The sequence below is a fragment of the Mastigoproctus giganteus genome, chromosome 3 (assembly GCF_048544385.1).
Source record: "Mastigoproctus giganteus isolate SK-2022 chromosome 3, ASM4854438v1, whole genome shotgun sequence".
In the NCBI taxonomy this organism is placed as follows: Eukaryota; Metazoa; Arthropoda; class Arachnida; order Uropygi; family Thelyphonidae; genus Mastigoproctus; species Mastigoproctus giganteus.
The window spans coordinates 50,066,088-50,090,398 of record NC_143577.1 but is presented as its reverse complement, the minus strand read 5'-3'; the positions used below and the strand labels follow the sequence as shown (position 1 = coordinate 50,090,398).

General features: G+C 35.4%; 1 protein-coding gene across 1 annotated transcript in view; it reads left to right on the top strand.

Moving 5' to 3' along the window:
- LOC150087945 (mitochondrial adenyl nucleotide antiporter SCaMC-like) overlaps positions 1-24,311 on the top strand; it is an 84,196-nt gene that overhangs the window by 12,065 nt on the left and 47,820 nt on the right. Inside the window, exons 2-4 of the mRNA XM_090370523.1 lie at positions 2,334-2,445; positions 13,397-13,484; positions 18,613-18,724. Of these exons, the coding sequence (XP_090226649.1) occupies positions 2,334-2,445; positions 13,397-13,484; positions 18,613-18,724 (312 nt within the window). The remainder of the gene's footprint in view (positions 1-2,333; positions 2,446-13,396; positions 13,485-18,612; positions 18,725-24,311) is intronic.

Sequence of the window (24,311 nt, the reverse complement as noted above, 5' to 3'; positions counted from 1 at the left end):
AAACATTTGACATGATGAAGAGTAATTTTAGAAACCTTCTCTTTCAATCAAGTTCATTAATTTCCAAAAATCCATGCAGAAGTAACTAGCCACAATATTTTGATTTAATTTGCTTGGACCCATTTTGGCATTAACTCCAGTTATCACCTCTCTTGTTACTATTTTAGTAATAGAATATGATAGGTGTTCCACTTTCTGCTTGTTTAGATTCCATTCCAAATGTATAAATTCCATGTAGTGCAGAAAATGAGAATTCATGCAAAGAATAATTAAATACTTTAATAAATTTAAAGTTAGCACAAGATATACTGACTACAGGCAGACAGTATGAATGGTGGCAAGAATTTATGGCATGGTCAGACTGCAAACAAGCTATACCAGATTAAACCGATAGTCAAACTGCAGAAGATTCTAACAAAAAGAATTGATGTGGAGACCTTGGAAATTGTATTATGTCCAGTAACTGGCAGCAGAGGTATGTTGATGGAAGGTTAGTTTGTTGTCTGTTGTCTTGCCCTTTTAAACAAAATTCTATGGTTGGATAAAGCCCAGTTACAAACACCTGTTTCACTAGGGCAGAGGTTCCCAAACTTTCTTGGTTCATGGTGCCCTTAGTGTCCCAGTATTTTTTTATTTTTTTTTTTTCACGGCACCCCTAGGCCAAAATAAATACCTAACACGGTGGTTTTCGACCTTTTAATATATACCTATATAATAATTTTATTCTTTATGTAGGGGTACTAAATAAAGATCAATTATAGATCACCACAAAATTAAAGGGGCGCCTCCTTGGGCAGGATCAGCAGTGTATAGCACACGCTTCTTGATTAGACCGGGATTCGAGCCCGTGAGCCACCAAATATGGAGGATGCGGAAAGGTTAGGGAATGATCACTGCATATCCCCGGAGCAATATGGCCTTAGTTGCTAATGCTCCTAAAAACCAAATATTAATAATAATAATAACAACAAAATTAAAAAGATATAGTACAATGGATACTGTACACCTTTTTATAATGATATAAATGTATAAATTTCGAAAAAACATAATAGCTTTAAGTAACTTAAATCCAAATTACACGGCACCCCAAGAATGTTGTTGCGGCACCCAGGTTGAAAACCACTGCATTAGGGTATTACAACACAGATCCTTCTGTCAAAAAGTGAAAAGATTTTATTAATGGATGGGAATTTTTAGAAACCAAAGCTACTTGGTCTAGCAAGAGTTTCATTATTTACATGAAACCAAGAAATGTATACAGGATAGTAAAAAAAAAAACAGCTTTTACCCAATTCATTTGCTTGTTCCTTTTAATAGTTTGTCTAATTCTTTAAATTTATACAAACTACTAACCTTTACATCTACTAGTCTCAACTTGTATTTTGCAACCATCTTTCAATTTGTGTTTCCTTTAATGTGGGTTTGAGAGTAAAGATGCCATAAGCATTTATTTACTCAACACTTCCAAAGCTTTGAACATGTGATCCCCATGCAGATGTGTAGTTTCTATACACTGTAATTTACAGAATCCTCTTACTAAGTAAAATGCCCTTATGTGCACTCACTCTTGTTGCTCTTCTCTTTCCAACAGGGATCTGTTGGAAAGAGATGAATTTCCTAAATGAGGTTTGTAAACCTGTATGTAGTATTCAAAATGTGACCTAACCATTGCTTTGTACTGGGATCACCAATTGATGAATGCGCTCTGCATGTGGTTTGAATTTCCACAAGTGTTTGAAACTGAAATCAGTAATTTGTACAAAAAACACGCAAATATTGTAGTCGTAAATTTTTGTATGTTCCTTTAATGTCATGCGACATTTAAAAGATGATCATGTTATATTTGATGCACCTTTCTTTGTGTTTTCTAATAAATCTTTTTGATAAAAAAAAAAGGAAATAAAAAAAACATTTCCTTCACCTTTTTATTAATTTTATGCCGAAAAAGGAAACTGGACCATGATCAGTTTCAAATGTACAAAAATGAAGGGAAAAAATTATGAAGGAAATCTACATCAAATATTATTAATAAATATTAAAAGTAGTAATAGTGTGCCTATTGCCTAACCCTGTGGTGCCCTACTCATACATAACATTAGTTCATGAAGTGCAATGGCCATTTATAAGTACTGTCCCAGTCATACTAACTGTCCATTGTTTTTTGACAAATTCTTCCTTATTTGCTTCCTATATCTGTGAAATTATCCATCTCATAATATAGTTCAACATATTTGTTTTTGATTATTTTATGTAATGCTGTTTTTATAATGCAATTTATATAATGCTGTTATTGTGACATTAATACTAAGAGATTTAAAAAATATTTTTTGCAGAAGCTTGTTGAAGATAAAGGAAGTTTGACGTATGTAGATTTTGTTCATTATATTTTAGAACATGAAAAGCAACTCATGGGTGTATTTAAAAGCTTAGATGAAAATAGTGACGGTAAGTTTACAATGATTTATGAAATCGGCTATTTATATCACTTGGTTTTAATTTTTCAAATGCTTTTCAAGAACTACAGCTATTGAAATTTATATTTAATTTGCTTGGACAGAGTATAACCTTCTATGCATTTCATATAAAAAGTAAAGTGCAGCCATTATCAACCCACTGCAGGATGGAAGCCTCCTCAACAATTCATGCTGAGGGAAATGGACCATAATCTGCCACGCTGGTCCAGTGCGAGTTGGCAGATCGACCGTATTCAGCAGTCAGGGGCTTGAACCCCCGTCTACTCAAAGAGCGTGTGCTACTGCACTCCCGCTCCTACCCACTCGGATACGGAGGCTCTTAGCATTAAATATCCACTGTTAGACCTTTTCACCCCCCACACACATTTGGAAGCATATAACATTAATGGGTTTGATATTATTATTATTGGCTATATGGTGCAAGGAAGCCTGAGGCTTAGCCACTAGTCTCAGTTCTTATCTGAATGTTATCCAGTGGGTAACTGAGATTTAACATTGATCTGAGTAGTATTTAACCCATAATTAGGCAGCACCTAACCTGCACACAAGGCTTCTAGTGACCTGTTGGAGGGTAAAAATATTAAAAATGATTGGTTTAGAACCTTTATTTCTTATTTCCCAACAAAATTTAACATTCTATAACTTGCATTGCATTAAGCAAACTTTGTTTTTTATTATTTGTTTTCCCGTCATTCCTCAGAATTTGGGCAGGGTACCCCCATGTAATCACCTCCAGTGTTTAAAATGTTTATAATCAAGGGTTATAAATATGAGCAACTACTTCTAAAATGAAATATGTGAAACAAAATCAAGTATAACAGAGCATAACTTGTGAATAGTTATGGTAAGTACTGTATTTTGTATAAATTTAATATACAGCAGACTCTCGATTAACCGGGGCACTTCAAGACTCCAAATAAAAAAAAATCGACCAAAAATCATAAAATTCAAGCAATAACTAGAATAGTTATAACCAAATGTTTTGCAAGTCGGAACTAAGCAACAAGAAGTGGCATTATAAGTTGTCATTCAGAGATTAATGTGCCTGTTACGTGCAACCCCGCTGTCTTCACACCCACTGCTCAAAAAAAAAAAAAAACCCCAAATATTTAGTGTGTGTTAGTGCATCGCGTCGATTGTTGTGTTCCGTCGCACCGCAAAAAGACAAATTTTGTTTTGTTATTTATGTCAGGGATGTCAATTTTTTTTGTTTAGAAATCGCAAAAATGATGGGTAAATGCAAGAGTTGTGCTTTCAGTTAAATAAAAACTTGAAATTGTTCGAAAAGGGCGCATCCATTAAATCTCTAATGAATCATAATGTTGGTGATCAAACCATATGCAACACATAAAAAATAAAGGGAAGCTATGAGACTTAAAATCGACATAGCAAAAAAAAAAAGGAAGCATTGGATGGGACACGCGAGTTGTGCATAGTAAGTTCCTCCCCCCCCCCCATTTTTATCTATCGCCATAATTTTTACGTAGGTTGCTGAACATTTTTCGATACAGTAAGTCCCTGACTTGTGCAACTACGTATTTACGTTTTTTTTTTTTTTTTTTTTTTTTTTCAGGATTGTAAAATTTAAAACAAAAAAAAAATAAATAAAATAAGCAATCAATAATGACGATCATGGCACGCACAAGTGAGATACGGAGTAACAAGCAAAAAAAGTAGGAAAGAAGAAGAGAAGATTCTTGCAATTTATTATTATTTTTTTTATATAACTGAAGATTTCAGTGAAGGGGACACGCATTTCACCATAATAACGTAAAATCCCACAGAATTCCAGTTATTGGTATTTTTGCAAATGCAAAAAGATAGTTTACTACCTGTTTATAATTAGATGCATGAACAGAAAAGACCAATAACACGGAAAGTGCAAATTGTTTTATGATAGTGACCTCCAGAAATGTGCTTTGGTAAAATGTGAGCTCCCATGGGGTGATAATAGTGAGTTTTTGCCTTAACCCTGTGAATTTTCTTTACAGAAAATTTCATTTTGACTGTTATCATGGTGCCAACTAAGAGAATAAGTTGTAGTGGTACTAGTCAATCTACCAAGAAAAGGAAAGAGATCGATTTGAATCAGAAAATTAACTAATAAGGATGTATGAAAATGATCAAACATTAACAAGTATCGTGCTGAATTCAGATATTGTCAATAATATAATATAGTAGCAATATGTTATTAGTCATTCCCTAGTTACGTAAAACTCAATTAAGTAAGAAGTCCTGGAACGTATCTCTTACGTATGTCGGGGACTTCTGTATTTTTGGATTAACCGGGAAATCAATTATCCGGGATTTGTTTTTTACTATCTATCCCAGAAAATCGAGAGTCTACTGTAATTTATTAAAATTATATTTTAATGCTGTTGTATTTGTGGCATTGTCTCACGAGTTTTTGAATCTCTTCTTGATTCTGCACAGCATAGTGACAGTCATTCATATTTTTTCTGCAGTATCGTGGTAATTACCTCAGTTAACCAGTTGCAGTATTGAACTGATCTGTTTAGCTATAGAAATTCTGCACTTCCATCAGCTATTACTAATGAATATTCATAATATAAATAGAAAAGTGCTAAACCAACCATTGGATCCTGGTTGGTATATCTGTAGATTTCAACACTATCTGGCACCAAACAGATAGAACCCACTACATATCTTTGTTTGGTATCGTTACTTTTATTCTGAGGTGTGTGTGTGTGTGTAACCCCTACAGTACTCTTATTCTTAATTTGGTTTTCCACTTTATTTTCTATTTGTTCTTTTTTTAATGTTAAGCTGTTTGCTGTTGTTTGCCACAAGAATGAACTTGTCGCAGTACGACAAGGTCACTACTGAACATAGTCTGCCTTAGGGGAAAAGATTCTTGGTATAGCACCTGATTAATCCCTTTAAATTAATAAACTGTTGGCATTAGTTTTCATTTGTGTGAAGTTTATTGTTACAAAGTAAATACTGAAAAAATATTTTCAGTATTTTTTTTTTTTTTTTTTTTTTTTTTTTTTATCTTATTTGCTTTCGTTAATATTTTCTTAGTAAATTAATAAGAGGAGTTTACCTCAATAAGGTTTAAGGTTTAGCCTGATTCGGTAATTTTCATTCCTGTGATCACGACAGTCGGTCGAAAAGCATTGTCAGCTTCAGGAAGGAAAATCGTTTTGAATATTTTCGTTAGATTCTTTTAATTGCGTTAATTTGAATTTTAATTGTTTTGAATTGATTTTGAATTGTGTTAAATTGATTATTTAATTATTTATATTTTACTTTAATTATTTACATTTTACTTTAATGTACCGGTAAGTTGTCGGTTTTTTTCGTTTTTTCCGTTTTAATTTCTGGAGGGTATCATACGGAAGTGTTCCACGTACTATATTGAGGTTAAACTCCTCTTATTAATTTACTAATATTATTATCAACGTAGAACATATTGAGTATTACAGCTCTGATTCATACTATCTAGTTAATATTTTCTGTACGGCAAGTCCTTGACATACATAAGAGATACATTCCAGAACTTTACATAAGTTGAGTTTTACGTAACCCAGGAATGTCTAATATTTTATTAGACATTCTGATATTTTATATTAGAATGTCTATATAATATCGGTGTGTAGATACACCATAGACAACTCTTAAGAAACTACAAAGTATTTGTAGGCATCATTTGCTCTTTCTCATATTGTGCTCTGCTTTCACGACGAGTTGCCATGATATTGCACTACCTCAAATAAGTAACGCTTCACTAATAGAGAAGACTATTGTTATTTACCCTGCAATACCAGGGTACCTGCCCACCCACTGATGATAGGCCAGTAGCCTTGAAATATGTATGGGTGGTGGTACTCACTGAGAATAAGTAACAATCAAAATAAAACAGTGTCAGGCCTGGCCAACCAGCTTGTAAAAATTCAGCTGGACATATCAACATGGAGGAACGACAAGTTCCATCCATGTTGCTGACTCCTAACCAGAACAAAACGGCACGGATATTTTATTTTATTTTTTTTCATTGGTGCCAATCCCTTCACTGCTTCTTGTATTCTGTCTTTGTCCTTTATTATTGTGTTCATGGTTGATACTGATAAATGTAAATTCTGCGCAATACTTGTTAATGTTTGACCGTTTTCATACATCCTGATTATTTTAATTTTCTGATCCAAATCGATTGCTTTCCTTTTCTTTGTAGATTTACTACACTAGTGTGCAAAGCTTAAGGACCAACACTATTTCTAAAGGCTACAACCACAAAATCTTTACTTAAGATACTCTTTGAGTACTGATGAGAGTAGATTCAGTCTCGGCAGCGATTCTGGACGTCAGCTAATCTGGTGAGAGGTTGGCACATGGTATCACTCTGCAAACATCACTGAAAGAGATCAATATGGCAATTGAGGTATTCTCGTCTGAGGAGGCATTATCTTGGATGGATGTACACAACTCCAGATACTGGAAGGCGATACTGTAACCGATGCATGCTACTGTACTGAGTTAATCTTTCCCAATGTGTGTCTGTTCAAAGGTGCCATTGGCTCAGAGTTTGTGTTTTTGGATGATAATGTCACACTCCATTGCACCGCAGCTGTTGATATGCTTTTGAAAAGTGAGGATATTGTTCGTATGGATTGGCCTGCCTGTTCCTTCCGATCTAAATCCCATCAAACACACGTGGGATGCTCTGGGGAGATGCCTAGCGGCACGTCCACACCCACCAGAAAATCTTCACCAGCTGAAGATGACGCTGACAGAGGAATGGACAATGTTACCGCAAGAACTTATCAACGATGTTTTAAGTATGGATAGGCAGTGCAAAGCCTGCATCGACATTAGGGGTGGCCATATCTCTTACTGAGGACCACCTCTTCCCTTTGTTCCATCTTTGGCAGCGATGCATCTGTATCATGGCAGCCAGTGCTATGTGGCCATTTTTGAATAAATTTCCTCTGTACCATTTTGTTTCCGCTGTTGTGTCGGTGTTGTTTCCTTCATTTCTGTACCTCACAAGGTTCCTTTGGTATGCTTTTCCCATATCCAGGCCATTCCTATGAGAAGGTACAAGTGAAAACCTGACTGGTCCTTATATTTACCACACCAGTGTAGTACTGTTATTTATTCTCTTAGTTGGCACCATGATAATGGTGAAAATGAAATTTCCTATAAAAAAAACTTCTCAGGGTTTCACTTCACCTCCTGCGAGATTGCATTTTACTAAAGCACATTTTTGGAGGTTGCTACCATACAATAATGAAGACAATTTCCAGTTTATTGGGCTTTTCTGTTAGTGCAATTCCTTATAAACGGGTAGTAAAGTGTATCTTATTGCATTTGTGATAATACTGATAGCTGGAATTCTGTGGTTTTTTTTACATTATGATGAAATGTATCCCCCCCCCCAATGAAATCTTCAGTAATATAAAAAAACATTTTCAGAATCTTCTCTTCGTTCATATTTTTTTTTAAGCTTATTACTCTGTATCTTACTAGTGCAATTTGTGTGTACCGTGTTCGTTGTAGTAGTAGTAGTGGCATGTGATGCAAGAAAAAGTGTATGAGCTTATGCAGCATCAGCCAAAAAAAAAAAAAATCGCACCATTCCCTCCAAATGCCTGTCCAGTTCCTCCTTAAATTTATTCAACCTATCAACTTCCACAACGAGAGATGGAAGTTTGTTCCAGCAATTAACCACCCGCTGGCTAAAGGCAAATTTCCGCACATCTATTCTACATCTGTCCTTTCTTAATTTGAATTTATGCTGCCTTAGGTTCATAATCTGAAGAAGTGGAAGGATCCAATCAGAATTCAGCATGCTCAACCCATTCAAGGCCTTATACACCTCAATCAGATCACTGTGCAGGTGCCTAGTCCCCTGCCACTGCAATTTGCAGAACTTCAATCTCTCTTGGTAAGAGGATTCCATCATTCCCCTCACCAATCTTGTTCCCTTCTCTGTACACGCTCAAGTAAATCTACATCTTTCCTAAAATGAGGCCTCCAGACCTGTACGCAGTACTCAAGGTGTGTTCTGACCATTGCCTTATACAGAGGGACAATCACCTCCTTTTCCCTGCTAGCAAATTTCCTATATATCATTGACAAAACCCCATGACCTGTCCTGGAAGCCTGTCTGCATTGCTCAGAAAACTTCATATCTGACTGCACAATTACTCCCAGGTCTTTTTCATTTTCTACCACCTTAAGTGTAGTACCACACAGTTGGTACGTTTCTCTGGGGTTACTTCTACCCATATGCAGTACTTTGCATTTGTCAAGGTTAAACTTCAGTTGCCACTTCTTAGCCCATCTGCCCAAATTATCTAGATCCTGTTGCAGTAGCACACTGCCATTACTGTCATTAACAACCCTGCCAACCTTTGTATCATCTGCAAACTTCAACATTAAGCCTGATATACCTTCATCAATATCACTGATAAATATACAAAACAGTGGACCCAACACCGAACCCTGTGGGGCTCCACTAAGAACATTAGTCCACGAAGAGCAACACCCATTGATTACCACCCTCTGTCTTCTCCTACTTAACCATCCTTTTATCCATTGTAGCAACTTACCCTTAATACCATTCTGCTCCAATTTGTACAATAGTCTTCCATGCGCAACAGTGTCAAAAAGCTTTCCTGAAATCCAAATATTATTGTTATTGATTGCTTAAATTTTTTTTTTTTACTTTTTTTAAATTTTACAATCGTAAAAAAAAAATTTGTGGAATTCGTGGACTTGCTCTATTACAACAAAATAATAAATTCTCTTCTCCCACTTCACAAATTCCTTTACACTCCTCAAACAGACAATCTGATGGTAACCTTGAGTTTGTACTGGGGATCATAGGACTGTACTTCGGTTTTGCACTTTGTTTAACTTTATCATTCTGCATTGCATAAAATACAATGGCTGTTCAATAAAGAATGACCATAATTTTTTTTTCACAACATATCTTTATTAATCATCCATATTTTAATGGTTGGTTCCCCAAAATGTTGTCTCTGCTTCCACTATTTTTTTGGGTGTAGTCTCACAGAGTTCTATAATTTTCCCCATCTTATATTTTGTAATGCTGCTACACTTATGTTGTATCTCTTCAATTCTTTCTCCAATTTCTTGCTTGTTCCTGGTTAGTACAAACTATGGATGTTCCATGTAGCTTCAAAATTCTCTTTAATCCTTTTGGCATTCTTTTGGTCAAATTCCACTTGCAACAGTCTGGCTGTTTATTTCCTTGTGGTTTTTAATAATGTTTGTTTTCTGGGGTGGAGTTGTTAGACCCAAGCTCAAACTCCCAAGCTGGAGGACCAGGGTAGCTCTCTTACCTATAACCTGTCCGGCATGGGAGGTCCTACTGGTAGTTAGACTACCATCATTTTAGCCAACAGGATCATTTGGCCATACAAGCTCCACCACTACATCAGGGTGGAGATACCTTTAGGAGGAGTATTTTGATCCACTGTCTAGGTTAATTATTCACTATCTTGATGAAATAAGGGAAAAATAAACTTATTGTTAGAATCTGTTTTATGTGCTTCTTAATCTAAACTTACAAGAAATCAGGAATTGTCAGTATAAAGCAAAAATTAATGTAAAAATATCCTATAATTGTTCTGATCAATGTATGACATTCAGCTCTCTAAATAACCACTATTATACCATGAGTTTTTTATTTTATTTTAATTTTGTTTATTCAGCTTATTGACTAAATATACTATACAACTAGATAGTATGAATCAGAGCTGTAATACTCAATATGTTCTACGTTGATAATGATATTAGTAAATCGTATATATAAAGTATACAATCGATACACACAATTATGGGAGATTTTTTGAATGGCTTGGTACAAAATTACATTAAATCTACACTAAGGTACTCGGCCCAAAGTTACCATATTTCTTTCCTAAAATATTGCCTTCAAAACAACATCGTTCCGAAGTTTGCCAGGGTGAATTTAAATCAAAAAATTTCAGGCATAAAACAACTATCACTGGCGGCATCACGTAATATTGTTAAGCTTGCCTTAAAATCTCGATATTCGGATAAACAAAAATACCTTTCCCAGGTTAGGAAGCTTCGCGATAAATTAAAAAATTATCTACATCCGAACGATTGGTCTGTATTGAAGACCTCCATAGATTTGCGACGGGAAGCACAAGCCTCAGAAATAAAAAACAGACACGTTAATAAGTTGCAAACATTATCGAATAGTTCAAGACACGTTCATACGAATTCTAACACATTGTCGCGAGCTTGCGACCAAGTTCACACGAGTTGGGTGACATCCCCCCCACAGACACATAACGCACTACCACAGAATATGTCGGCTAGTTCACGAACACCCCCTCACCCAGTATCCAACGAACCGACACATCAACAGGTTACAAATCTTTCCTCGTGTACACTATCGCAGGACCAGATTTCACTTTTATCCAAAGGATTAAATTATAATTTACCACCTCGAAAGCTGCCAAAAAAACAATGCGTAATTGATTTTGAATTTGGACTTCGTAGTGTTCCACAAAAAGATGTATTTATTCAACAAGTTAACCAAGTAGTGAATAACATAAAAGAAACACGACTTCCTAAATTGAATACACATGACAGTTCAGCTTTACGAGAACTTCGAGAAAATAAGGACATTATTATACAGAGGGCAGATAAAGGAGATACAGTGGTAATACTAGATAAACATGATTATATTAATAAGTTAGATTCAGTTGTATCTGATAGCTCCACTTATTGTGAAGTGGACCCGACACTGTTTACCAATTTGGTAAATCAATACAATAAAACGTTAACCACATATCGTAAAAACGACTACATTACTATGGTTCAGTTGAAGGAATTGAAGTCCAGAACATACAATATTCCTGCACTTTTTGGTCAGGTAAAATTACACAAGCCTGGATTTCCAATTCGACCTATTGTTTCCTACAGGAACTCGGCATTTTCAGCCTTAGCCACACATGTATATAACATTATAAAACCTTTTAGACAGGTTATACAATTTGGGATTAAGAATTACGATACATTATTTAATAATCTTAAAGACTGTAGACTCGGCGACAATGACAATTTATTCTCATTAGATGTTACATCATTATATACGAATGTAAACGTTGAATACACATTAGATATTATTTGGGATATGTTAAATAAAAACTCGACACCGATTAATTATACGAAGCTGCCTATAAAGGAGATTTTTCACTTAATTAAACTATTAGTTGAGGCTAACTACATCACCTTTCGAGACAAGGTGTACAAACAAATTTTTGGATTACCAATGGGTTTGAGCCTGAGTGGCTTAATGTCAGAGATCTATCTCTCAACGATTGAGCAGATACATTTGACACCTTTTCGTCCCCGTATCACATACTATGGGAGGTATTTAGACGATGTTCTAGTTATTACCAATAGTAGTACTATCCAAGATATTTTACATTCGTTTAACAATATTCATTCTAGACTCAAATTTACATTGGAAAGGGAAGATACGGATACTAAGTCATTAAACTTTCTAAATTTCACGCTTACCCGGGACTCGAATAAAATACAATTTAGCATCTATCGAAAACCCACAAACACTGGTATGCTTCTACATTATAATAGCTACCACCCGTTCACCTACAAAAGATCGATTATCTTTAATCAATTTCTAAATGCCTATAAATATTCAACGACGGATTCTGCTTTAGACTCAGAAATACAAATATTAACTAGCAGATTCTTGAACAGGGGTTATCCCATTAACACAATAAATCGAATTAGGGTACAAGCTAAGGATAGGATACAAAATACTGCACCAATCAACAATAGTAATATCAAAAAATACTTTATTTCTGTCCCATATGTTGAACAGTGGCACAAACAGCTTAACAGATTCTTTAAAGATACCGAATTTAAAATTATAGCTAGGCCTATACGGAAGTTACACACTATACTGAACAATCGCTCGGTTCTTTCGGCGTTCGCAACACAAATTAATGATCTAGTATACAACATTTCTTGCGGTGATTGCGACTCGTCTTATCAGGGTTCCACGCGGTTTTCTCTTAATATCCGTGTAAATCAACACGAAGCCTCTGTTCGTGCTTCTCGTTCAGCAGCGTCAGAATTAGCCTTTCATGCCATTAACGAAAAACATACTTTTTTATTTAACGAGGCCAAAATACTTAACGTTCAACGTAATTATACGCGACTATTAATTGCAGAAACCGTTGAAATTAAATTACACGAGAATTCTGTTAATGTTCGGCGGCCATATTTGATCTCCGATGCGTGGACCTTTACGCGCATGCGCGAAGACACATAATCACTATTTAAGTTGCAGGTTTAGCCTGATTCGATAATTTTCATTCCTGTGATCACGACAGTCGGTCGAAAAGCATTGTCAGCTTCAGGAAGGAAAATCGTTTTGAATATTTTCGTTAGATTCTTTTAATTGCGTTAATTTGAATTTTAATTGTTTTGAATTGATTTTGAATTGTGTTAAATTGATTATTTAATTATTTATAATTTACTTTAATTATTTATATTTTACTTTAATGTACCGGTAAGTTGTCGATTTTTCCGTTTTAATTTCTGGAGGGTATCATACGGAAGTGTTCCACGTACTATATTGAGGTAAACTCCTCTTATTAATTTACTAAAACTATACAACTAGGTAATATTTGGGAACCTTGCTGGAACCCATCATCAGACCATATTTGGCTGTACTGTTAACAGCCAAGCATAGTCTGTTGATGGTTCCATCAAGGTTCCCAAAATGCCATCTAATCATATTTAGTCAGTAGGCTGAATAAACTAACTTAATAACTCATGTGGTATAATAATGATTATTTAGAGATAAATTTCATGAAAAATCACCACTTAACATATATTTGTTCAATTATTTTTGATTCTTGCAGGCTCTATTGATCTGAATGAAATCATGAGTGCATTTCAAAAACTGGGTATCATGATGAATCGTAGTGAAGCATTCAACTTATTACAAAGGTGAGCATTCTGTTACTGCCATTAAGGAATTAATGGAAAAGATTTTAACATTTGTCTAATTTAACTTCTGTGACTTAAATTGTATATATTATATTGAAATAATATTGCACCAACCAGCAAACTGTTTAAATAAACTTTAATCTGAAAATTTGGTTACATATATTAAAAAAAAATTAAAAACTGAATTGTATAAATAAAAATGCCAAAAAGTGTATATAACAATTATTATAGTTTTTCCCTTTCCTTGCTTTCTGGCAACCACAAACCAGTGTGGATTGTGATTGGCAAAGCAAGGAAAGGGAAATAAATGTGAGAAACAAAAAGGAGTAGGGGGTGGTTGGGGTGTGGGAGTGAAGGAGGATGTTACTCCCCAGACTCTGCAAATCCAGTGCAGCGGGAATTGGCAATATTATTAGCCCACAATTTCTCATCAGATCGTAAAATAATGGCCTCCATAGCAGGATGCATGCGAGTTACACTACTACGATTAATGGTGGAATCTGCTGTGGCTATATGGTGGGATTCACAACTCCCACCATCTCATCTGCATGAAATGGTGGGAGTTGTGAATGCAGTCTAACACCTCAACATTAGAATTTGGATTATAATTAAGGTACTGTTCATTCCAAAAGTGCTCCACAATGGCTTTTTTTTTTTTTTTTTTGTTCCTTGCTTTTTCTGCCAACCACTATCCACACCGGATGATGTCTGTGCAAAGCTATGCTTCTGCTGGTATATTGACCCCTACTATCAAGTTTTTTATTTTGAGTTAACAGAGGCACAATGCCTTGAGAGCTCCTCATAAGGTTTTATATTGGTTTTGTGTACTTTTTTGGTTCATTGTATATAGTTTTTTTTTTAATAATTTTATTTATACAGTTCTGAGTGTTATTTTTATTTTATCTAACCAGATTTTTTGATTAAAGTTTTATTTTAAAACTTTAACTTTAACTTTTTTTTTTAAACTTTAAACAGTTTGCAGTATTATTTCAATATGAATATACCCGATCCTCTCTGTGCCTTTTTTTTCCCCTACTATGTATTATATAATAGGGAAAAAAGGCACAGAGCATTGTAGGGAAATATAGTAGGGGAAAAAATATCATATATATATATATATACATACACACGATGAGTGGCCGGTTAAGTACAACATAATCCAGTGAATAGACTGCACTTTGAGAGACTGTGTCCTTACCTATTGTTGTTTAAAACAGATCATCAGATAATGAGTTCCTCCTCCTTTACAACTTCAGCCTTATTAACAGTAGCATGCAGTATCCTTACTGCTATTAAAATAGCTCTAGATTACTTTTCATTTTTGATACTTTCAATGTTCTCTGCCTTGATATACACAGTCCTTTATTGCAGTCTATACCATAAAAAGCAATCTCCTCTTCGCACCCTATGTTAAAAACATACAAGTTATGCTCTTGCAGTTCCAACCAAACTTTTACTGGATCCCAGGACACGTTGGCATTCGTAGATAGGTAGATTGGGCTTGCTGCCAAAAAAAGCCTATTATGATTGCTGTTTGCCAGTCAGCAGCGGTTACACTGGCAAACTTTATCATATATAAAATGGGGCCAAAGCTGTGGACCTCCAGCTTCTGGCAAGCAGGGGTATTTATTAGCAAGATTAAATATTGGGCATACATATCTTGCTTGCCTGTACTTCCTAATGAATGCCAAATCTCACTTATCTGTGAGTGTACAACTTCACTGGCATTATTTCACCTTTTTGAAGATGCTAATACAGAACCACTTTTTACTTGTCTTAATTTGACTGGAATATGCCATAATGGGTCTGCTATTTATAAATTCACCCCCCCCCTTTTATTTTAACCATTGGATGGACACAATTTGGCCTTGTCGTCCCTTGTCATTAATCCCTCTAACAACAGATAATGAGCAATTGTGCATATGTTTTCACAGTTCCTCATTATCTGAGATTATGCTATTGGGTCATTCAGTAATAGAATGGGCGAACAGCACAAACTCTGTTGGTGTGCGTGTTATGATAGTTGTGCTATACATGCATGATGCAAATATCATGAGACTACTCTACCCCCTTCTCAAAAGTGCCTCAGTAACCACAAATTCCCTCAGCTGTGAAAATGGCTCAGTAACTAGAAAACTAACAGAGCAGTCCTGTGGCTGGAGATTGTTGAAGCCAGCAGAGTTCAGCATTCAACTTTTTATATGTATGTTAGACCCACCCCCTCAACATGTATGTGTGTCTATACATTTATGTATATATGGGTGAATAGAATTGTACAGTCTAATAGATGGTGGCACAGTACAACAGTGGTGTGCAGAAGAATATTAAAACAAACTGCATCAATCCCGTCACAGAGCTAAAGGTGACCTTGCTGTACTCCACTCTTTTCAGTTGAATAAGCATTTATTAGTACAGTAAGCATAGGAAGACCAGACATTTGGAGTGGATAAAGGTTACTTAGTCCAAAAAGTTCTAGTTGTTCCGGGGTTATGGGAAGAGCAACATGAATTGGCAGACACCGTCATATCCAGTGTCAGTAGTGGAAGTTGATGGGGGAAGTGTTGGACTTCTGGTACCTGTGGACCAATAGCTGAATGTTACTGCTTACATGAACATTTCTTGTCAACTAAGTGTAGCCATTCTTTCTTATGGTTTATTCCATTGGAACTGTTAATTCTCTCAGGATAATTTACTGTTATGACTAAGCACGAATTACAGTCAGACCTCTCTTTAATGAACTTCCATATAGTGAATTTTTCTGTGTAGCAAATTTTTTTTTTTTTTTTTTTTTTTTTTTGATTGACCCCTGGTCATTATATTGAAAATAATTTCCGTATATAGGAAGAAAATTTCAATATAACGAACTGATTTCGAGAGACTTGGGGACTCTTTGTTTGCACTTCTAGCCTTTAGGCAAAAAGCTGATGCTGTAGAAAGCACAAATTAAGAGCTAAAAGGGTTAAAGATTAACTCTGTGGCTTTTAATAGCTAAAGGCTTTAATTCCATGAATTAAGAGCTAAAACATTTTACAATTTAATGGTACCTGTAAAACCCTGCAGGAGGAAACTGGCCAACCATGGCACGGGATAGAAGTTGGAAAAGTTTGGGAGAGGCCTTTGCCCAGCAGTGGGTTAGCAATGACTAAAAAGTAGTAAAACCTATACAACTTATATACTACTACGCAGAGACGTCCTGTTGGTCAGCTGTCCACAGCCATTGGCAAAGATTGAGGCATATTCCCAATGTGGGCATTGGCTCTGTTCAACCTATTTTCTACCGTAAGCATCCTATTAGAGAATTAGGGGAGAGCGATTTTCCTTTATCTCGGAAATTCATCTGTTTTGAAGAAATGAGTTGTCCACACTTTCATTAAATTTCACCTGTCTCTGTTTACATGGTAATTATAAGTGGTCCCTAATTTCAGCTTTGTTTTAACTGCTGTGCAAGTAACCTTACAGTGCCTAAGAGGAAATCCTTTTAATAGCTGAAGAGTTTAATTCCATGAATTAAGAGCTAAAACATTTTACTTTAGTGTAGTGTGAAAAAGTGGAAGTGCTTAATAATGTAGATTGTGGCATTTTAAAAAAAAAAGGAATTGCTTTAAAATTTGATGTCCCTGTAGTGTGCAAACCATTCTGAAAAACCCTTGTTTGATACTCAATCTGTTTGAGGAAACGTGACCCGGTCTGAAGTGTGAAAAATTATGCCTTTGGGAAAATGTAGATGAAGCAATTTTTAAGTGGATGAAGTTGATTCGAGACCAAAACATGCTGATATCAGGGCTGTTAACAAAAGAAAAGACTATGGAGTACGCATCTTTTCTAGGGCACAAAAACATTCTAAGCCAGTTCTGGTTGGCTGGACAAATTTAAAGAGCGTCATGGCTTGCTCGAAAAACTTATTTCTGATGAAAGTGGAGTTGCAGTCGAAGAAGACTATACCCATTGGAAAGAAACAGTTTTGAAAAAAATATATAGAAGACTAAGAGTTCAAAGACATTCAACGTTAATGAAACGTCTATTTTTTAAATATTTGCCGAACGAGACACTGACTTTTAAAGGTGATAAATGTTTAGGTGGTAAAAATAGTAAGGAGAGAATTACTCTTGGTTGCAAATATGGCTGGTAATGAAAAAATGAAGCTTTTGGTAATAGGCAAAAGTAAATAACCCCGCTGTTTCAAAGGCGTCAAGTCGTTAGTTGGACTACAAGCTTTGGAGATCTTCAGACCTAGAAGAAGAAATAAATGAACTGAAAGAACAGGAAGTTGAAAGATTTAAAAGAATATCCAGTAGAAGAGATGAAGTCATACAAACTGAGAATATCATTCTGATATTCTGCATACCAAAACTTCCAACAATGATTAAAGTAGGATACTTAGTATGTCACCTATAGACCTGTATATCAAACCTGCAACGTTGTTGTTGTTATTTGGTTTTTAGGAGCATTAGCAACTAAGGCCATATTGCTCCGGGGATATGCGGTGGTCATTCCCTGACCTTTCCGCATCCTCTGTATTTGGTGGTCACGGGCTCGAACCCCAGTCTAATCAAGAAGCGTGTGCTATGCACTGCTGCTCCTGCCCACCTGGCTATGGAGGTGCCCTGCAACGTTGTTTCAAATGCCAGAAATATGGACATTCCCAGATGCCATGCAGAGTAGTAACAAGGTTGTGTTAAAGTAACTCCAAAGATCATATCACACAAGACTAAAGCATAATCTAGATGTTTTTACTGCAAAGATCATCCTGCATACTCCTGATTGCATGAAGTATGGAGAATAAAAATAAAATAAAAGTATGGAGCTGCTAAACTGCAAAAACATTTTTAAATAGCTTTTCTTTTTTTTTTATGCTGACACACATTGCTAGTCCAGTTCGACTTTCAATATTTTCGAAATATGGTCTTGCAAAAATTCTTTTGAAGTATTTTCCAGCAGATTTTAATTTTGCAAATTTAATTTTTTTGTTAAATACAATGGAACTAATAAGTGGAGTAATTTATATTGTCAATATGTGGCTGAGACATTACAATTTTATATACTAGGTTAGCTTATTGTTTCCTTTTGTAATGAACATTTTCACTGTAATGAACATTTTCACTGATCATTTAATGTCTGAATATTTTAGAATGGACAAAGATGGTTCACTCACTATCACTTTTGATGAATGGAGAGATTTCCTCTTGTTTCATCCAAACTTAAATGTCCATGACATCCTGAAATATTGGAGGCATGCAACTGTAAGTATTTATTTACTCCTTTTGAAATATAAAATTGAACCAATGCTCTTAAATCTTCACATTTTTGGTATAGTACCAGATGATAGCAAATTTTGCAGCTCTAACCTTCTTACTTTTCTACAGACCTTTTTTTTCTTCCAATCACCAATTACTTTGAAATTCTTAAGATTGGTGTGAATTCTCACTTAAGAATTGAATGTATACACACTCACCAATTCTGTTTTCTCATATTTATAGAGATCATTAACTTGTAGTTTATTGATGGTTTACTTTTCCAAATTTAAGTCTAGTTAGTTTTTCAAATACAAACCTACTAATTAATTTCTGCAGTCTATTAAGACCATGAAAGTTTATTCTCAACATTAAATTTGGCTGTGTGTATGTTTAATGTATAGAACAGAGTATGCAAACATTTATTGTATTTTCTTTTTGTTGGTTATAATGACATCTCATGTTTGTTTGTATTCTTAATATACCTGGGTTTTTTTTTTTTTTTTTTTTTAATTTTATTTTTCTAATTGTTTTCCTTTGAAAGAAATTTTTGGGAATTTCTCATGAGTATTGTTTTCTCCAAATGTATTGGGTGCCAGACATCCACTCTAGAATTAATCTTCCATTTCACATGTAGGGTTGTTGTTTTTTTGGTTTTTAGGAGCATTAGCAACTAAGGCCATATTGCTCCGGGATATGCGGTGGTCGTTCCCTGACCTTTCCGCATCTTCCGTATTTGGTGATGACGGGCTCGAACCCCAGTCTAATCAAGAAGCATGTGATACGCACTACTGCTCCTTCCCACCTGGCTACGGAGGCGCCCCACATGTAGGGAAAGTGTTATTTTTCATTCAGAATATTCTTCAACAAGTAATGCACTAAAAGTCTTTTATGGTTGGTTTTTTGTATACAGGTGTTAGAGTGAACTTGCTATTGCATTATTTCAAATACAAAAAAACAATGCAGGGTGACGAAAAAAACGTTATTTTAAGAATGGGATTGAGATTATCACGGCATAAAAAACATTAATGAATGTTTTTTATAAAACGAATATTGGTTTTAAAGTGAAAAAAATTGGGCCTTTGCTGTAAACATTTCTACTGCAGATGATAAAAAACCTACTTTACTTACATTTCAATATTGTGTACTTTTTTTTTTGTTAATGATTTGGCTTTTAACCTCCAGCCTCTCGGTGGGGATTGATAAGACCCCCACCATTACATACCCAGGCCTATTTCAACAATGTGTGCTTCATCTACTGAAAATTTAAGAATTAAGTTAAACCTAATTATATTGACATCCATTACATACACTTAATAGTGAGTTAGCTCTATTGATGCATGCTTTCCTCGTTAAGGACACTCTAGCTTTGCGACATTGAAGTGTTGTCTGGAATCTCACTGTTGACTCATGCACTTCACATTTTTGTGCAGCAGCACTCCTGTTAGTGACAGGCTGGTGTCTAATTACATGTATTTGTTGAAATGCATACCTTTTTTTTAATTTGCATTTTACTTGCTGATAGGTCTAAAGGGAGTTTTTTAATTTCAAAAAATTGATTTAGAATGTCTTTAATATAAAAAATGGATTTTTCAAAAGTGTGTTCAGAAAACATTGCAAATAAAAATGGCATAAAAAAAAGTAAACTATTTTGAATTAATTTTTACCGATTTTTCAATATATGCACTTGGAGTTCAAGTGCCTTTTGCATGCATAGAGGAAGAACAATCCTTTGTGTGACTGTGATAGGTTAATTTTCATTGTTTTTGTAAGTATCATTAATTGATTGTTTGTTTTTTTTCTTTTCTGTATGCTCTCTAAATTTTTTAGAGCTCCCTCCCATTAACAGAAGTCTCTATGGGGTCAAAAAAGATTTGTATTCACCCAGAAGTAGTTGTGGTAGAAGTTTTAAACAAACACTGTTATCCTTTTTCAACATAGTCACCAGACAAAATGACACCATTTTTTGCTGCCTCTCAATATGTTTCTGCAGGCCAGTTTTGTAGAAGTCCTCTGACTGTCTTTCAAATTGTGATTCAGTAGCAGAAATCATATCATCAGCAGCAAAGTGTTTTCCATGAAGAAAGAACTTGAAGGGCAGGTAAAAGGAAGAAATCTGAGAGTGCAAGGTCAGGGGAGCAAGCAGGATGTGGCAATATTTCAAACCTACATTTGTGGGCACAGCTTTTGACAGCCTTCCCTATCTGATTTTTTTTTTATAGCAGAATGTGGCTTATGAGTAGGTTGGAATAATACTTGGCTGTCACAGTAGAGCCCTTTTGAAGGTGATCCGTTAGTATCACACCTTGCTGACCATGCTGATCTGCGGGGGGGGGGGGGGGGAACTGACAGTATTACCTTGCCAGCACTTGGTTGCACCTTTTACCTTTTTCAGGGTTTGGTGATTCTGCCTGCTTTCACTGTTTGACAAAATTTAATTTTTTTTGGGGGGGGGGGACTTAGGAACCTGAAATTGGCTAACTGCAGCTACGATTAGTCTTTACAAATTTCTCCAATGGGATTTGAACCCACATTTCTCCATATGAGTGGTGAGTGGTGAAATCTACAGTGCTTTCACAGAGGACAAGATGTCTGAATCATTTGCTGTTCTTGCAGCCTGTCTGTATTGTATTGTTAAGAGAATTTCATATTGGATTGTATAGTTCCCCTAAATCTTTGTAGTCATTGTACCTTATGTTTGTTGCCATTTTCCAGACCAACTAAATTATTGAGGTCTTGTTAAAGTAGTTTTAATCTTGTTATTAAATTAACTAACAAAGTATCAATTTTTTTTAGCTTGAAATGATTCTTACAATGTAAATACACTTGAAGTTCTTTATAGTGACTCTTCCCTCCGCATGGAATGAGAAAAACAGTTATATTAAAAGGAAGTTATTCTGCTATTTCAATATAATATAATGAAATGCATCCAATGGAATGCATTTCAAATTATGTATTAAAGAAGAAAATGATGTTTGTACATTTTGCATACTAACATTAATCTATAAATTATGTACAATAATCGCTATATAATATTGGTGTAGATACACCATAGTTAACCCATAAATTTGAACTACTTATGTAGTGTAAAAGGCATCGTTTTAATAGTATCTCATATTGTGGGTTCCTTCACAACGAGATAGCTGGTGTTGCACTACTTCAAATAAATTACGCTTCTCTAGTAGAGAAGACTATTACTTTTTTTCAGAGGATACCACCACCCAGACAATCGTTTCGAAGCTAGTGGGCTTCATCATCATCAGTGGGTGGGCAGGTACCCTGGTAGTGCAACATGCCATCACAGTTGCAAAGTTATATCCACAATATGAGAGATGCCAAAGGGTGTTGGTAATAATGTATTTGAAGACGAAATGCACATGGCATAATCCTTATGGGTTAACTATGTAAAAAGCATTGTTCAAATTTATGGGTTAACTATGGTGTATCTACACCGATATTATATAGTTAATTACCAAAATCCATAATGATTATGCCTTGTGCATTTAGTCTTCAAATACTATAATTGCTATATAACAGTAGCATATACATACAGTAACTATGTATATACACACACTGGCTAAAAAAGAAAAGAGAACCTTTATTCAGTATTGAATTGGGCTGCCTTTGTTTCAAATGGCAGCAAGCTTGTGGTTGCAGCATGGATTCCATAATTTTTGGGCTAATTGTAACCATTCTTACAGCAAAATATTACGTAGCTGTGAAAAAGTTGAAGGAAGAGGTCTTCATTGCCAAATAGTGTTTTTTTTTTTTTTTTTTTTTTTTTTTTTCTCTCTCTCTCTTCCCCTATCCCCAAGCATATCCCACACAATTCTCAATAGAATTGAAATCAGGTGAATGTGGGGAGCCAAGGAAGATGGCTCTCTGAACCATTCTTGCAAGATTCTGGCACAATGCATTATTGCATTGTCATCCTTAAAGTGGCCATCACCTTTTGGGATAAAAGTGTAACATTGCAGGGTCCAGTTGATCTGATACAAGATACGGGTACTCCCTGGATGACATTCAACCTTCCACTGTATCAGGGGACCCAGTTTGTGCCAACAATACATTTCCCATACCATGATGCTACCTCCAGATGCTTGGCTTGTCTTAACAAGATAAGCAGGGTCCATTGTTTCATGAGGTTCTTGCTACACTCTCTGCCTACCAACAGTGCAAAACACCATATCATGATTCTTCTGACCACATGACTCCAGTGTTTCACTGTCCAATCACAATGTTCTCTGCACCACTGCAAGCAGATTTTTCTGTTCTCTGAAATAGTGGCTTCCAAATAGGCAGGTGACTGCCAGTACCTAATTTCTTCAATTCCCCATGTTTTCTACAGGTTGAAATTGGCAGTTCTAGGCTTGATGAATTCAAGTGTTATTTGCTGTACACTGGATGTCCTGGGTTTTTTTTTTTTTTTTTTTCCTTCGTACAGCCCTCGAAATACAATGGCTTCGCTCTTGAAGTATTGTTTTTATGACATATTTATTCCTTTGAGATATATTTTAGTCACTTATTAAATACTTTTGAGAAACTAGTTATGTCTTTCATTTTTTGAATCTTGGCTCCTGCTAAATGTGTACCTGTGATAAGACCTTTTTCAAAGTCTGATAGATCACGTTTTCCCCATTCTAGCTTCAGATTACTGCAGTTAAACAACCTGTGCAGTTCTTTATATTCAGTGAGACAACACATCATCCCACATTAGTTTTCTTTTCATCTATTTATATTGATTTGCATTTTTTATGGCCTGTGTGTGTACTTGGATATATAACTTAACCATAGACCTGGGAATTGGTTCAGACTAAAATAATCTGTTAAAATGTACTGTTTCAGTGGCAGAGCAATCTTTAAACAGGATTAGGAAGAAGCATGATAGAAGTTAATTTACCTTCAGTTTGTCTTTTTTTTTTTTCCAAAAATAATGTACAAGTTCTAATCCTTGAGTCCTTTAATAAAACTTCTTTCCCAGCAAGAGTGTTTCTCCTCTTCATCACTACAAATTTCTGGTTCTGCATCTGCAATGAGTTCCTTTCATTTGTGTATATCCTGAAACATTCAGTGTTTTTGTCCACTTCAATGTGGTCTTTAAATGCTTATCTCAAGCTTGGGAAATCTTAAAAATTTTTTTGGTATTATTGGACTGTTCATGACTAATATGTGAAGTGTCATTTGTTGCATCGTTCATGTTAACATCAAGCATGTTTGAAGCAGATGCCAATCACTTTTTTGTCAACATGGTCCCATGCCGAAATATGTAAATACATTGCCTGCAGCACTAGATTTCTCACTGTTTTGTTTTCAAGATGCAGTGCAGTTTTGTTTAAGAGCATTCTTTGGTGGTTTTCTTAAAGCACTGGATTATACCTTGATCAAGTGGGTGTAGAACTAATCTTGTATTAGGTGGCACTCAATGATTGCATGTAAGCCATTCTCTTGGTAGTGAGGGGTATAGTTATCCACAAACAGCAGAACTGTATTCTATTCTGTTCTCTCACTGTTCACCTTGCAATCTGTCTAATTCATTCTTCATAAATTTTTGATGACATCCAAACCTTTTGGTTTGCTCAATACATAGTTGGTAATG